The 17,263-nt window shown below is 54.2% G+C and overlaps 1 protein-coding gene across 1 annotated transcript; it reads left to right on the top strand.

Moving 5' to 3' along the window:
• Nucleotides 828-11,707, top strand: KLF11 (Kruppel like factor 11). Its single transcript, NM_001134346.2, is given in 4 exon segments — nucleotides 828-1,024; nucleotides 2,553-2,822; nucleotides 4,175-5,066; nucleotides 9,127-11,707. Coding segments are annotated over 4 exon segments (1,485 nt in total). The 5' UTR covers nucleotides 828-982; the 3' UTR covers nucleotides 9,408-11,707.

Below are 17,263 nucleotides of genomic sequence, written 5' to 3'. Positions count from 1 at the left end.
ACAGGCACCAGAAGTCCTGGGGGAAGACAGGTGCCCTGGGCATCTGTCTAATCAGGTCTGAGGACTTGCCAGATGGGGTAACGCTTACAACTGGTCTGGGAAGAATGGATGCGTTTCACCAGGTGCCTGTCAGGTGGTCCCCCGTCTCGCCCCCAGCCCCCCAGGAACTAAGTGGAAACTGCACCCCTGAGCTGCCTGGGGACGGGTCAGCCGCAGACACAGGCCTAGAAGTTGCAGCTCTGGGTGCTTAAGGGAACAAGCGGACGCAGGAATGTCACCTGTGGCTAGCCAGCTTTCAAAACTCTTCCAGATCAAGGTCGCACTCCTAGGAACGACGGCTGCCTAATACAAATTTTTTAAAAAGAAAGCAAACTCCAGGTTGAGGCCTCCAAGTGCGCTGCCTCTACTGGACAGATTCACCCCATCCGGACCTGCGCTCTGGCAGGCTTCGGGCAGTGGCCGCTTTAAGCGCTGTCCCCCTCCCCAGCCAGCTCGGGGACTTCCCCTGCCGCAAAGGCGCTGTCCTCTCTGCCCAGCCGCCTCCGCACCGCAGCGGCCAAGCTGCCGCCGGGACCTTTCCCCTACTTTCCAGGGCCTCAGGCCCCGCCCCCTCATCGCGACCAAAACACGTGCCGCGTCCCGCCCTGCCCGATCACGCCGCGGCCAGGCTCTGATCACGCGGCTCCCCGTGGTGCCTATTGGTCGGTGGCGCACGGGCCTGGCGCGGATTGGCTGGCACCTGGCCGGCCCCGCCCCGGAGGGGCGCGGTGTATTTTGGTTTACCTCTGCACCCCGCCCCTCCGGTCGCCCCGCCCCTCCCACGCCGCGAGGGCCGCGCCGAGGCAGAGTGGCGCGGGCGGGCGGAGGCGCGCGCCGGCCGCTGGATCTCCGGCTCGCCGCCGCCCGCCACGCACGTGCGGCAGCTGTCGTGCGCCGAGCTCCCGCCCTGCGGCTGCTTTGTTGCCTCCGGGCCGCCGGCACCATGCTCACGCCGGGCTCTGCGGGCCCGGGCGACGCACACGCGGTGAGTGGTCGCCCATCGGAGAGAGGGGCGAGACGGGGCTGCGCTGCGTGTGCGGACACAGGGTGCGGAGGAGGGTGGGGGCACACGGTCTCGCCGCACCCACACCCTTGAGAGCCCGGGCGGGTTCGGCCGCCTGAAGGGGCGGCGGCCGCGCGAGGTCGCGCCGGGAGGGGCGGGGAGGGGGATGTGCTTCGCACCGCCCCACGCGCAGCTTTTTGTCTAGCGCTCCCGCAGCGGCCCCACCCAGGCAGCCCCAGGTGCGGGGCTATTTGCAGCCATGACGTCATCAGGCCCTGTGAGGAGGTGGCCGTTGGGCGGGGCGCGGCTGGCGGGAACTCGGCTTGCGGGCCGCGGGGGGCGGGGCGCCGGCGGAGAGGCAGGGGCTGTGGGAACTCGGCGCGGGGGGCGGGGTCGAGGGCGGGGGCGGGGCCAAGGCTGGCGGGAAAGCGGGGCGGGGCCAAGGCTGGCGGGAAGGCTGCACGCGCCGGGCGGGCAGCCTCAACCCCTGGGCCGCTCCTGTCCGTGCTGGAGGGCGCTGGCTGAACCTGGTACCGAGTCGTCGAGCCACGGGGACTGCCGAGGGGCCGAGAGAAGGGTCTGGGAGCCCCGCGTCACCCCGTCCCTCCCCTAGCAGGCCTAGCAGGTCTTATTAACCATTTCCACTTCTGTGACTTCACAGTTCTTTCCGGGGACTCGGCCAGAGTGACATCTGTAAGGGCGGCGGCGTCACCTGTGTGCCGCGGGGGGCCCCTGGGCGGGACAGGTTGGGGTTTAGGCAAGCTGAGTGGAAGAGTGTTATCTTCGTAGATGGAAAGGTTCTCGGGGAAGAGATGGGTTGCCTCCAGTCGGTTCCTGCTCTGCTCCCGCTTCAGAGGAGGAGCTGCGCTGGGAAGCCCTCGCCGGCTTGTGGCAAATCTTAGCCGTTCTTCCTCTCCCAGCGCTAGTCCGCGAGGACCGACCCAGGCGCTCCCGGGGGTGGGGACCAGGGCTGAACCGCGCGTTGCTCTCCCGCGCGGGACTCAGCTGAGTGATTCCCTGACGGGTGTGGATGCTCCAGGGTTGTCGCAAATGCATCTGTGGGGACGCTCGGGTGGTTTTGCCGACTCATCTCAGCCAACCTGAGCCATCGGTGTCCTTCCTCCTCCTCCCCCCCGGGAAAGTTTGACATTAGCCATTGGGTTCTCACCTCTGGAAAGGAGTGTTATTAATCATTTCCCAAAGAAAAGCAAGAGCTTAGCAACCGTTGCTAAGAGTCAGGGTGTTCTGGGGAAGCTGCTGACCGGCCCAGTCCATTCCTCCTCCCTCCCTCGGCGAAACACTGGCTTTGGAGCCAAGTGGTCCTCCGAGCTCTGCTGGCTGCTTCCCCACCCCCCAGAGCGCATGCGGTGCTGCGGGCTTGGGGTGGGTGTGGAGTGGGCGCGGGGCAGGTTCCTGGTGTGCATGCCTTCTTCCTCCTTACCGTGGGGGCTGTGCGTGACCCTTTTTGTGCTTCCGGGACTGAAAAGCCATAGTGTTGTGTCGCCTTTAGGTTGACATCATGGACATATGTGAGTCCATCCTGGAGAGGAAGCGGCATGACAGTGAGAGGTCTACGTGCAGCATCTTGGAGCAGAATGACATTGAAGCTGTTGAGGTGCTGGTTTGCATGAGCTCCTGGGGTCAGAGATCCCAAAAAGGGGACCTGTTGAAGATAAGACCGCTCACACCTGTCTCTGACTCTGGCGATATCACCACCACTGTGCCGATGGACTCACCTGCACCTGAGCTACCAAAGGACTTCCATTCTTTATCAACTCTGGTAAGAGGTGGGGGAGGGGGCGGTTTGCGCCTGGTCTAGAGTATCTTTGGTAAATGTGCTAAAGAGCTGCTGGGTAGATTCACCAGGATGCTGGCAAGCAAGTTCATACCCCCCTCTATGTGGGTCTTAAGGGTGAAAGCTGCTTTTATCTCTTGAAAATATGCTTTCCATTAATAGAGCATAGCTTGTAGCCACAGGGTGTAAATGTCCATAGGGTGAAACTATAGATTGATGTGGAAGAGCAAAATGTAGTCATTTTCCTGGGAAACCCGTAGGTTGAGGGCTCCAGTCCAGGAGCAGGATCTGTGGGTGGCAGCAGGGGAAAGCCTCTACTTTGCACCAGGCAGCCTTCATTAGCTGGGGTGAAATCCTGGGTCTCTGCCTCCCTTATGGGAGCCAATTTCTTTCTTGTGTGAGTTGGGTGCCGTCAGACACTGGCTTTTGTTTTTGTTTTGTTGTTACCGCAAACGGCAGCAAAGTTACTGGGAAGCACTGCCTCTCCACTTGGAGAAGTTGAAAGCTGTCAGTTGCCAACAAAACGGAAATTTTTGATCTGGCTGTTCTGGGCTGGTATCTTGCACTGGAAGGATGGGGCAGAACACTGACTTGTGGGGTGGGAAGGCACTTGTGGCAGCAGAGAGGATTGTACAAGGAGTGGGCCTGGCTGCGGGGGGGGGCACCTCTCAGAGTTACTTGGCATTGGGTTGAAAATAAGTGGGAGCTGTTTGTAGGGAGAAGTGGTACAAAGAGAGTCTTGGTTTAGGCCAAACCCCTGGTTAAAGCATGGCCTTTGGGGGATCGTTCTCCTAGGTTTTATTTTGTATCTAGTAGGCATTGAATGAGTGTGTGACGGATTGGATGGGGTGTGATCAATTGGTTGGATAGGTGTGTGATTGGATGAGTGTGTGTTTGATGGGGTAGGTGTGTGATCGATTGGATAAGGGTGTTAAATGATTATCACTGAGACTTTTTTAAAAACTTTGAGATTCTGATACTATTTTTTGAGATTCTGTATAAAGTTCTCATTTTGACTGTAAGTTTGATTCTTCATTTGTAGTCCTGATACTTAAATTGTTCACTTCAGTAGCTGTGCGAGCCCAGGAACAGCACCGGCGTCCTCACAGTGGAGCAGATGGATGGGTTGGCAGAGGTCGGGAAAGCGGGAGAAGGCAGGAAAGTTAGGTGCCTCCAGCAGGCTGTACATCCATTGGGTGCGATTGGGAGCAGACTTTGACCAATCTTTTCTAGATACTTCTTTGTAAAGACTTCGGGGGCAACATGATCAAAGTAAGTTCCTTAAAATTTAACCAAAATAACCTTTTCACACAGCACTTTTTTTTTTTTTTTTTAAGTGCATGACTCCTCCTCAGAGCCCTGACCTCACGGAGCCATCAACAGGGACACTTGGTCCTTCCCAAGTAACTGATTCCAAAGCCCCCATGGTCATGGCTGGCCCCTCAGCCTCTCGTGGGGGAGCCCCCCCTCCCTGCAGGGCCATGGTGACAAGTGTCATTTGCTACACCGGGGGGACTCCTGCCCACACTCCTACCACTCAGGCTCAAGAGCACCACCTTTCAGCCAACAGAGAAGCGGAAGCCCGGTGTCTGGAACACACCGAAGCTTTGCCGGACACACGCCTCACAGACAGTTTGCTCACCGTTAACGCGGTGTCCTGCCAGCCTTGCTCACACAAGTCTGGCGGCCTGACCTCCACCGACGACAAGAGCCCGCAGGCAGGGTGGCCTGTTGCGGTTCCGATCTGCTCACCAAAGAATCATGACAGTGACTTGCCAAGGAAAGCCACCCCTCTGATTTCTGTCCCTACGGCTAGTCCCCCTGTCCTTTGCCAGATGCTCCCTGTGACTGGACAAAGTGGCGTGTTAGCCGCTTTGCTGAAGCCTCCTCTCCCAGTGTCTACAGGGACTGCCAAACCCATCTTGCCCCATGCTGCTCCAGTCCCCCAGCCTGTGTTCGTGGGACCGTCCATGCCTCCGGGGGCTGTGATGTTGGTTCTGCCCCAGGGGGCCCTGGCCCAGCCCGCCACGTGCTCATCGAGCGCCCTGGCCGTGGCGAGTGCCAGGTTCTTGCCGCTCGCCCCTGCGCCCGTGTTCATCGCATCCAGTCAGAGCTGCGCCCCTCAGGTCGACTTTTCCCGCAGGAGGAACTATGTGTGCAGCTTCCCGGGCTGCCGGAAGACCTACTTCAAAAGCTCCCATCTCAAGGCCCACCTTCGCACTCACACAGGTGAGCACTGAGGCAGGTGGGGCGTCGGGAGGAAGGTCAGATCCCACGTCCGGGACACACTGAGCCTCCGCAGGGTGAGAGTGAAGCATGAGAACCATGGAGAAGGTGGCCCTGTTTCTTTGGTTCTGAAAAGTCTTCATAGCCTCGGGGTTGACATTAGCAGAGCCATCGGTGGTTTTCTAGAACTTGCTGTCTGCTCATCCCGGTAGATGCGGCGCAGTGCAGTCTTAGGATTGTGATCCTCAGGTCGACAGGCTGGGGGAGCGAGGCTCACGTTGCCCCTTTTCTTCACGTTGCAGTCAGTCGGCATCTCATTCTTCCTTTCATTTTAGAAAATAGGCATTTGTGCTCAACACGTGTTTTATTAGCGTGATTGCAGTTTTTTCTGGGGAAAGAGCTTTACAATCTATGGGAAAAATTGAATTCTAGGCTATTTGCACTTTAAGGGCATGTCGTTTTTTTGCTTTGGGAAATATGTAGTTTTTAATTTGGAAGAAGTCGCAAGAGAAACTGTAATGACTTAGTCTCTCTAGTGTCCCATCAGCTTCATCCAATAGAATTTTCTGCAGGGACGGAAATGTCCTCTGTTGGTTAGGGGAGCAGCCACTGGCCACTTGGACTTGAAATGGGAACAGTGTGGCAGAGGGACTGAGTTGCACATTCTCATTAAGTTTGTGTTTATGTAGTTACTTGTAGCTACCCTACTGTGTAACAGAAGGGTGAAGTTGCCTGGTAGGTAGTTTTTTGTTTTATCTTGTCTTGGTTTTTTTGTTTGTTTGTTTGTTTTTTCGCTTTTTTGGACTCCACCTGCAGCATATGGAGGTTCCCAGGCTAGGGGTCGAATCAGAGCTGCAGCTGCCGGCCTGCGCCACAGCCACAGCAACGCAGGATCCGAGCCATGTCTGTGACCTACACCACCGCTCATGGCAACGCTGGATCTTTAACTCACTGAGCAAGGCTAAGGATCAGATCGCATCCGCATGGATTCTAGTTGGGTTCATTACCACTCAGCACTACAGGAACTCCACGGTAGGTAGTTGATTAGGCCAGAGGTCTCAGGTGTTCCGCTTAGTGTCCGTTGTTTTGTTTTCAAGGGTCCTGCGGTCTGCGAAACTCACCTTTCAAAGGTTCACACAGGCACGTACATATAAGCACAGAAACAGGTTGCATGGTCTGCAGTAAAGCTGTGTTTCATTAACTCTTGATCGTGGAACCCCCTCCACCAGAGTGTCTGCTCGTGGCCTGTGCGCCAGCAGTGAACTGTGGAACGTAGCTGCAGAGAGGATGAGCTGTTGGCAGTTTTTAGGGTACTTCACCCCAAAATGCATTTGAGCTGGAGTGCTTTCTAATTACCATGTCAGGACGCGAATCGCGGCAGCTCCTGCTTGCAGAATGAAGCGGAGCCTGGAACACAGGCCTTTGAAAGGAGCTCTGCTGCTTCCACACGGCGGGGCGGGCTCTTCGCTTCAGGGGTAAGGCCCGAGCCTGGCCGGTGCCAAGCTTGCCTCTCCGCCTTAACCTTTTCTCTCCCGATTGTCCTTCATCCCCGCCCTCCGCCTGTCCCTGCTCCCTGACGCCTTCAGCTCCACCCCCCCCCCCCGGCCTTCTCTTTTTGATTTTTGATTTGTGACTTAGCTACTCGTGTGCTCTCACTGGATGCCCACTCTCAGTGTCTGGCGTAAGAGACTGACACCAGTACACGATCCTGGGCCTCGGTGCCACGGGGGCCGTCGGGGCTATATCCGCTTCAGCGGGCGCTCGGGCTCGTGGACCCGGCAGGCTAGGTTTCCACTGAGCGAGCCTCAGGTCCCGCCTAAACACCGATGCCACCACATGTGAGGAAGCAGTGGCATGAGGTTTATTCAGCCAGCTTTCCGTGGTAGAAATACTGATGTGATGGCATAAAATAAGATGATCAGACAAGCTCGCTTCACATTTCCCGAAGTACTTAAAGTAACCATGAGTGAGCTGAAGAATCAACTTCTTTTTTTTTTTTTTGTCTTTTGTCCTTTTAGGGCTGAACCTGAGGCATATGGAGGTTCCCAGGCTAGGGGTCGAAGCTGTAGCCGGTGGCCTATGCCAGAGCCGCAGCAACGCCGAATCCTTAACCCACTGAGCGAGGCCAGGGATCGAACCCACAGCCTCATGGTTCCTAGTCGGATTCGTTTCTGCTGTGCCACAACAGGAACTCCAAGAATCAACTTCTTGTGCTATTTTTTGTAAACACGAAATTGGAGTTTTCCTAAGAAATAGAAATGTTAGATAAGTTTACCTTAGATGAGAGTTCTTCCTCTGCCAATCTGAACTTTCTCTTTTTTTCTTGCTTTTTAGGGCTGCCCCCTCGGCATATGGACGTTCTCAGGCTAGAGGTTGAATCGAAGCTGCAGCCTCCAGCCTACACCACAGCCACAACAACTCCGGATCTGAGACGTGTCTGCAACCTATGCGACAACTCATGGCAACACTGGATCCTTAACCCACTGAGCGAGGCCAGGGATGGAACGAACCTGCGTCCTCATGGATCCTAGTCAGATTCATTTTTGCTGAGCCACGATGGGAACTCCTGAGATTTTTTTTAATTAGGGTAAGGTAGAGTGAGGAATTCTCAGGATTAAGGATACGGCGTTGTCACTGCTATGGCGCAGGTTTGATCCTTGGCCCCGGAACTTCCGCATGCCTTGGACTTGGCCCAAAGAAGAGAGAGAGGATAAGGTAGAGTAAGGAAGGGCAACGTTTTTGGTGTGTTGGAAACATAGGACACTTTAGGGAGTTCCCATTGTGGCTCAGTGGGTTATGAACCCAACTCGTAACCATGAGCTTGCGGGTTCCATCCCTGGCCTCGCTCAGTGGGTTAAGGATCAGGTGTTGCTGCGAGCTGTGGGGTAGGTCATAGATGCGGCTTGGATCTGGCATGGCTGTGGCATAGGCTGGTAGCTGCAGCTCTGGTTCGACCTACAGCTGGGAACCTCCATATGCCATAGGCGCAGCCCTAACAAAGAAAAAAAAGAACGAAAACATAGGACACTTTATAAATCCCATGCCAAAGGGTTGTTTTCTGTCCAACATCTGGCCATCTGGTATGCTGCCAGCAGAGGTGGTAGTTTCCTGGAAACAGGTAACCTCACAGGTAACCTTACACTTAGAACGTGGGGTCTTTGAAATCTGTGAAGTTCGGGCCCTTGTTTCTTAAAATGGTGCATAAGCGTTGCGAGGCTGAATTTTCCTGTTAATTCAGTTTTGAAAAACGTTGCATATTTAGTTGATGTCTTTTCCACACTCATTCACTGCCTGTCAGACAGAGTGCTGTGCCAGGGGCTGAACTGTGCAGAGAAGGATGAACTAGCAAGTCCTCAGCCTTTGGGAGGGTAGGTCACATGACACAGAAGAGCATTTGGCAAATCCATTCATGCACAAGCCGTATGTGATTGTCACAACCTGGCCCAGTTAAGGGCTTCAGGATGCAGGAAAGGGAGCACTCCTACTGGCTGGAGAGGCCCAGGAGGAGCCCGGAGAAGGGCTCCCTGGCTCATCGCCGTACCGCCAGGTGGACGTGGTAGGGACCCCTGCCCAGTACTCTGGAACTTGGAATGATGATGCCTGAAGCTTGGAACGAGAGATAGGAAGGTAGCTGTTCAAATTCCACCCTGTTTGGTAATTAGCCTCTTTGTCAAGGTAGTGCGAATGTGAGGGGGATGGATTCTGAGGCGTCTGAAGGTCCTGGGAGGGACTCTTGTAGATGTGCAACTTCTGAGAGGGAAGGAAATTATTCCTTTCAAGAGTCTTTCTCCTATTCCAAGCTAACTGTCAAAGATTTATTTTCATTTAAAAATGTCTTTAGAAGGATGAGTTTGAGGGCTTTGGCCCCTGCCGCATCCAGTCTCGGGTGTGGCAGGGAGACAGAGTCTTGGGGGATTCCTTGACTTCCAGACAATCTGATGCCAGAACAGTAGGCTACTCCTTGCTTCTTGGGTTTCGGTGAACCAGGTTTTAAAACGACACGAATTGGCCTACTCAGCGAGGTGCTGAGCATTGACTTCCTGTGCCTTCTCTCCCCTCTTAGGAGAGAAGCCTTTCAGCTGCAGCTGGGATGGCTGCGACAAGAAATTCGCTCGTTCAGATGAACTCTCTCGCCACCGCAGAACTCACACTGGGGAGAAGAAGTTCGTGTGCCCCGTGTGCGAGCGGCGGTTCATGCGCAGCGACCACCTGACCAAGCACGCCCGGCGCCACGGGAGCACCCGCAGGGTCCCCAGCTGGCAGGCGGAGGTGGGCAAGCTGAGCAGAATGGCCTCGGCCGAGCCCCCGGGGAGCCCGCTGCTGTGCAGGCCGGCCTCGGCCTGACGGGCGCGCTGGGGCCCGCGGAGGGGGTCTGTAAAAGCCTCTTTCAGGACTGGAGCGGATGGTTTTCCCTCCAAAAAAAAGAAAAAAATTGGCTTGAGGGCTGGGAGAAAGTGGGGAGCTGGTTCTGATGAGAGCGCGGTAACCTGTCTCTTTTTGGTTGGGGCCCTGTTCCATGTGTCTTGTAGTTTCGGAGTTTCTTTTAAGGCAGTGGAGGAAAATGCCATGGTCTGAGTCACCAGCATTCACGCAAACCTTCTGGCAATAAATTTTACAAAATGTGGATTTGTACAACCTTTCTATTCATGTTTTGTAGAAATGAGACAGGGTACTAATTTTTATACTCTTTTTTATAAACATATTTATATCATTGGTGCTCAGATCACCAATTCCTAAATAGATGATTTTACAACCTTCTTTTCCATGTTTAGCAGCATTTCTATAATAATCCTTCTTTTAGTAAAGTTGACACATTACTCAGCCAAAAAAAATTTTTACAACTTCATAATCAGGTCTTTTAGATCTGAGATTTTTTTAGATTCAGGACTGGTTGACTTAGGGGCCTCTTAAAGAAATGGGCAAAAAAACCCCTCACAGTCAGCTTCTTCATAACATTTTCAAGGGAAGTTCCAGACAACCGTTCCTTTAAGGCTCTCCCCCACGGCCCCCAAGGAATTACAGTTCTGCTCCGTACAACTTAGTCCCTCGCGCCCGTGCTGTGACTCGAGAAGCTTGTACCCCAGAGGTCAGAGTGCTCGATAGATACCGGGGGAGCAGAGAGCCGCTCTGCTGAGAACAAGCCGTCCACCGTCTTCTGGGTGTCCCTCAAACACCAAAAGTGACAATGTACGCACTCAAGCCCGGCTGCTGTCAGTTGTCAGTTGGCCTTCTTTTGCTGTGGCCTCATCCAGGTATTTTGTGGGTAGAGTAGCTTCTTAGAGAAAAAGTATTCTTAGCGTTTGGAGGAGCTTTCCACCAGAGGAAAGCTTATCTAAGGTGAAGCGGATGTGCAAACGGTCCAGCTCCAGTGCTCTGATTCCTTTATTTATTGATTATTAAGGACTGGGGCGGGGCAACTTAGGCTAATCGGCAGTAACGCTGCCCAGCGGTCCTTTCCTTCGTTTCGTTTGAAGGAAATTGCTTTGATCAAACAGAAAATCACCTGGAACCTGGGGGGTGTTGCAGTCTCTCTAGAAAATAGACTTTGCATGACTTTGCAGCTGTGAGCACAGGTCCTAGCATTACCGAGACTGCGCCCCGGCGTCCAGGAAACTGCTGAGGCTGCTTTTGTTGGGCAGCGTCGGGAATCCAGGCAGCAGATTGCACGGAAGGAACATGGCAGTGTTGCTTTGCTCTTTGAGCCCAGGAACGGTTTGCATTGTGCCGTATGTATTTCCATTTTGTCTTTGCCTCTTCCTGGCCTTTCCCTTTATGAAAATGGTGGTAAGGTGAACTGCTGAATAATAAAATTAGATTTTGTGTTCAGGGCTGGTCATTCATTGTATGTTACTCGATGCCCATTAAGCTGCCCTTAAGTATCAACCGCTCACTGACATACGGGTCTGTAGGTGCTGGCTGCGCGTGTGGGAGGCTGCCGTGTCTTTGGACGCCTCTGTAGCTGAGGAGTCCTCCTGGTTATGAGACCTGCTGCAGGTGCAGGAGAACCAAAGCTAAATGTACGTAGCTCGCGCTTCCCCACCACCCAGTCTTTGCTCCCCCTCACAGCTAAAATCAAATTTCTATGTGTGTGCCGTAAATGGCTTGAAATGGGGATACTTTTCTTAATTATGCAAAGTACTGTTAGTCCCACTAATGTTCTGATGGATCGATCACGCAGCGTCTTTGGGTATTCAGAGGGCTGTCGCATTGAACTTCCTTCTCTGAGCAGCGTGGTTTTTGAAGAAAGATGTTAAAAAAAGTTTTGATTTACACTTCTATTTCCTGATTAGATTTCAAAACACCTTCGATAAGCAACTTTTTTTTTTTTTTTGGCCCTCTGTTGACTGAAAGATTGTAAGCTGGGAAACAGCTTCATCTGAAAAACGCAGTCTGAGAACCAGAGCCCCGGGGAGCGTGTTCAGCGTGGGCTCCCTCCACTGCGGCCCCGGCGCCAGAGGAGGGCGCCTTCCCCAGTGCACTTTACTGCCTGAGCGATTTTGCTTGATCTTTTTTGACTTTGAGCCTTTTATGTAGTTGCAATAATAAGGTTTTAAATGTGTAAAAATTATGTTTTATGTAACAGACTCTGACTTCTTATTTAAATGAATACATGTGATGTAACTTTTTTCTTTGAATCATATAAAAACTTCTTTGATTTGCGAACTGGGTTTGTGTCCTTTGTCATTTAAGTGCAGTATAACATACCCAGTGACTTGCAGAAAATCTACAAAATTGATTGTATATTGGCCTGGCCTGACTTTGTTCTCGGGGGTTTCTGTTCTGCTTTCAGGGTGCCCTGTCGATCCTTTGGAGGGTTCTTCCTGAACGAAATGTGGGAAGACGCAGCCTCTGTGTTGGCCACTGTGACATCAGCACTGGTCTTGGCAGAACAGGACTTTGGGTGCTGGGGAGCCAGTGACCCTGGCTTTAAAAGTTTGTCACAGAGCCACGGCCTTCATGCCTGCTTCTGGAGTTTGTTTTCTCTTGAACCCACTCTGGGAGTGGCTGTGCATCCACACCCGCCTAGAGGAGGCCCCAGGCTCGGTTCTCAGGCCTCCTTGCGTCTGTCACAGTACAGGACAGGGCTGATGGCCCCCCAGCAGGCCACACTCCCCGCCTTCCTCCTACTGCCCAGCCCCGCGCTGGTTCTCTCCTCTCCCCACCCCCTTTCTCCTCCCCTCACAGCCCGGTGATCTCTGCCAGCCCTGTGACTTAGATAAAAATAACATCGCCACCCTAAGGTGTGTGCCCCCACAGGTGTGTCTCTTCTTTGCACGTCCCCTGGCTTCAGATTCCTCTATCCACCTGGCTACACCTGTCTAATAAGCAGCATCCCAGACTTTAAATGACCAGAATCCTCATCTTCTCCCAACACTTGCTCTTCTCACAGTTGACCCGGTTGTCTCTAAAGAGAACCGCACATCCATCCTTCTAGCTGTTCAGAAGCAAAACTTCGGAGTCACCCTGAGCTCCTTTCTCCACATTCAATCTGTCTCGATCCTGTGGACTCCCTGCCTTCTGGTCACCCATCCTAGAATGGGATGCCCTAGGCCACGCTAGTCCTGGTCATGCATGCCTCTGGGTGCGTGTGTGGGTGGAGGGCAGCAAAGGGTCACAGTGGACTTCGCATTTAGCACTTCACCTAGAAAAGTCTCCAACTCCAAGCTCTTTTGCTTCTGGGTGATGGCGATACACCTGTTACCCTCAGCCTTGTTACTTTGTATTTGCTTGTGTCTTTGAGGTTCTACTTTCTGGCGGTAATATCCACTGTTCCTTTGCTTTCAATGCATCTCTTTGTTTAGGGACTTTTATTTTTATTTATTTACCTGTTTATTTTTTGACTGCACCCACAGCGTATGAAAGCTCCCCATCAAATCCAAGCTGCAACTTCGACCTACCCACACCTGCAGCAATGCCAGATCCTTAACCCACTGCACCGGGTGGGGATTGAACCCACACCTGGGCAGTGACCCGAGCTGCTGCGCGCAGATCTTTTAACCTGCTGGGCCACAGTGGGAACCCCTTTGTTTAGCGACTTGTAATAAAAATGAAGGACTCGAGACATGTTTCTAACACCTGGGCCCTATCCTGGGAGGAAGTCCAGGCAGCAAGGACACCACACGGCACAGGAATGAGACACACACTGGCCCCTCGAAGCTGGGGAGGCTCATCCCCAAAGGCCTCTCCCCACTGCCTAGAAGGCCTAGCTGGCCCCAGGATTGCCCCGAGCTGGCTCTGTAAACAGGTTTCTTCACCCTAGCATGTTCCCACTGAGCTCAGCAAACTGGCTAACAAGCAAAGACAATGAAGAAATAAGTAGAGTTCCCGTTGTGGCTCAGCAGTTAAGGAACCTGACTAGTATCCATAAGGACGCAGGTTCTATCCCTGGCCTCGCTCAGTGGGTTAAGGATCCGATGTTGCTGTGGGCTGTGGTGTAGGCTGGCAGCTACAGCTCCGATCCAACCTGTAGCGTGGGAACCTCCATATGCTGCAGGTGCGGCCCTAAAAAGACAAAAGCCCCCCCTAAAAAAAGAAGAAATAAGTTACAAACTAAATGTCACAGGATGTAACGTACAGCATGGGGAATACAGCGGATAATACTGTAATAACTTCGTGTGGTGACAGACGGCCACTAGACTTACCATGTTCATCCTTTTGCAATGTATAAAAAAAGCACTGTGTTGTACACTTGAAACTAACACGATACGGCAGCTCAATTGTAATTTAACAAAAAAGAGACTTTGCTGGAGTTCCCTGGTGGCTCAGCGGGTTAAGGATCTGGCACTGTCCCTGCTGAGGCGTGGGTCCCTGCTGTGGCTCGGGTTCAGGCCCTGCATGCCACAAGCGTTGGGGAAAAAAGTAGAAGAAAACAAACAAAGCCAAAACAACAACAATGAAAACAAAGAAACAGGATATCATATCAAGCGGTGCTGGGGGAGGAGAGGCGCAGGGGTAGTGAGATGAGGACAAGGCGACATAGTGGCAGCTAAGTACTCAGGCTTCCTCCTCAGCTCTCACCACCCAGCTCTGCAGACAGCCTTTCCCGGGCTCCCCTTCTGTGGACTCCTTCGAGACCAGAGAGAGGTTCACATCGCTGGGAAGAACTTGCTGGTTACTGAACTTGACTCTTAAGTCTCATGGGTCTCACGAGACTTACAGATGGGCGGGTGGGGGGATGAAGTGGAGGGATGTGACGTGATTCCTGTCACAAGGGAGTTTACATTTTAGCAGGGAGATCAGACTTGCAATAAACTTCAATAAAATATAGCAAGTTTCTACTAGTGGTCAGAACCTCCAGTCTGAGAATCCAGAAAAAGGAGTGCCTGGGAAAGTCTACAGACTGTAGGTGGCTCTGGTAGATAGGGTTGATTTGGCCTGAGACAGGCCTGGGTGCAGATCTGACTCCATCTAGCTATATGCTGCTGAGAAAGTTACTCTATAAAATGAGGACTATGTAACAACTACAGGTAATGTGCCTTTCTTGGCGTCTGGCACATTTATTTTGTGGGCTTTTTTTTTGTTAGGGCCGCATTCGTGGCATATGGAGGTTCCCAGGCTAGGGGTCCAATCGGAGCTGCAGCTGCCAGCCGACACCACAGCCACGGCAACACCAGATCCGAGCCTCATCTGCGACCTGCACCACAGCTCATGGCAACACCGGATCCTTAACCCACTGAGCGAGGCCAGGGATCTAACCTGCAACCTCATGGTTTCTATTTGGATTCATTTCCTCTGCACCATGATGGGAACTCCTGGCACATTTATTTTGTGCTTAGAAGAAAACCTTGGTTGTTTTCCACCAAAAGGAGCCAGGGCTCCTTGAAGGGTAGCCGTCTGGGGCATAGAAATAACAGGTGGGCTTAGAGTATCCTTGGGTCACCAGCTGCCTTCAAGAGCATCAGGGACTATGTTAAATGGCAAAGAAGTCATTGAAAGTGCCCCCAAAACCTTGGCCCCTGGCCAACTTGGGACAGCTTAAACATTAAAGTGATGGTAATATGAATTTCACTTCTGCCCAAGACGGAGTAAAAGGAACTGAATCTACTCTCCCATGCCAAGTACCCCTCAGACAAACTGTATGAAATGAGAGTTTTCAAGAAACTAGACCTTAGGTCATGAAGGACAGTGACCCTCAGAGGCAGAAAATAAGTGGGACGACCTCTGTGACTGTCTGGATTGCTGCCTTGAGGAACTTTCCAAGTGGTGGTGCCGGGACAGGCGCTGAGGTGGGACCCAGGGGAGTCCCCAGTTTAGGGGATGGCGCTGAGGGTCCAGGAACCTCAAGGTGGCGAGGCGTGGGGGTGGGGCGCGAGAGAGTGCCAAGGAAGAACGGTCCAGAAAACCCTGGGGATCTACAGAGGGTGCGTCTGGGGGGAGGGGAACCCCTGAAACCGAAGGCAAGTTGTGTGCACAGGGGCGTGTGTCCATGCTCTGGGCTGAGGAGTCATCACTTGAATCACGTCTCTAAAGAGCAACCCGACGCACTTAGGCCCGCGCTCGCGAGGATAAGGCTGGAGCGACAACGCACGGAGGGTGCACGCCGCGGGCCAGGGCTCTGGCTGGGCCTTGGGTTCAGTGGGGTCCCTGACCTCATGCCCACGTGGCTGGGTGCTGGAACCCGGGAGCGATGGCTCTGTGTGTGGGAATGACAAGCGCTGGGACAGGAGGTGCCCGGGCCGTTCTGCTGAGGGACATCCCTACCAAAGTGCCACAGGGGAGGGGGTCGTAAGGAAATCCGGGCCCCCACAGAGCCCGGGACCTGGGCTTTGGCGGCAGCTCGCGAGGCCCCGAAGCCGCAGAGTCCGCTGACCACAAAAGGCTCTGTAGGGGCTGCGGGGAAAGTTCACATGGGGCGGGGCTCCAAGCCAGGGTTCCCGCTGGGGTCCCGGTCCAGAAGGGACCTGCACGGCGGGCTCCCGAGCAGCAGCGCGGACCAGCGGCAGCTCCCCGCCCCCGTCTGGGGCTCCACCTCCTACGGGACCCGCCCACCTCCCCAGCGCCAGCTCCCCGCCCCCGCCCCCTCCTGGGGCTCCGCCTCCCACGGGACCCGCCCACCTCCCCAGCGCCAGCTCCCCGCCCCCGCCCCCGCCCCCTCCTGGGGCTCCGCCTCCCACGGGACCCGCCCACCTCACCAGCAACAGCTCCCCGTCCCCGCCCCCGCCGCGGGCTCCGCCTCCCACGGGACCCGCCCACCTGTCGTCCGCGTGGGGTCCGCCGGGGTAGAGCCCAGCCGTCGTTTGTCCCTCAGGCCTCCGAGCAACATGGACGGGGGAAGAAGAGGCGCCCTGCGCCCACTGAGCGGACGAGGCGGCTCTCCCGGCTCACCTACCCAATTCCCGCTGCAGAGGGAAGCTTCAGGGCCTCCCCAGGGAGCCCCAGCCACCGCCACCCCACTTCCGAGAATGAGAGCAGTGAGGATGCCAGAACCCCGAAGGCTCAGGCTGCCTGGAGAGGCGCAGGCAGAGCTATTCCCACTGCATTCCGCTCTTTCTCTCTCTCTTTTTTTTAAGGGCCTCACTTTAAGCCTATGGAGGTTCCCAGACTAAGAGTCCAATCGGAGCTGCAGGCCTACACCACAGCCATAGCGACGCAGGATCCCTGCCGTGTCTGCGACTTGCCACAGCTCAGAACAATGCTGGATCCTTAACCCACTGAGCCAGGCCAGGGATGGAACCTGTGTCTTCATGGATACAAGTCAGGTTCATTTCCCCTGCACCATGAAGGAGAACTCTGGCCCTCTGCTCTTTCGCATGGCATCTTCATTTTATATGCCCAGGGCCCACCTGGCACTGAGCCTGACATGGAGTCCACCCTCTTCATCCAGATATTGGATACATTTTGTTTTTTAAGTTACGGTTCAGCAACCTGTGTTACTGAGGTCATATTTCTTTTCACTCACATCCTCTCCTCATCAGATTAGTAGGAAGGTCAGCCCCTCGCTCAGCTGTCTCTGCCCTTCCCTACAAGTTGTCCTAAACCTCTTGGGCTTAGTTAGCCCCAAGCTGGAATCTTCACATCAGCCACTCTCCAGGGACAGTGCCACCGGGTCCAAGCCCAGGCCCTGCTGTGTGTGTCTTGCTGCCACATGGTGTCACTGTGGACAGTGGGCTCCAGGCCCCCAATTTTGGTGAAAAGGCAACCTTTTGGTGAAAAGGCAACCCCGTGTCCTCGGTGCCACACGAAACCAGCTCCCCTGGGCA

This window comes from Sus scrofa, chromosome 3 (assembly GCF_000003025.6).
Source record: "Sus scrofa isolate TJ Tabasco breed Duroc chromosome 3, Sscrofa11.1, whole genome shotgun sequence".
NCBI lineage: Eukaryota > Metazoa > Chordata > Mammalia > Artiodactyla > Suidae > Sus > Sus scrofa.
This window is presented reverse-complemented; position numbering and strand designations above follow the sequence as displayed.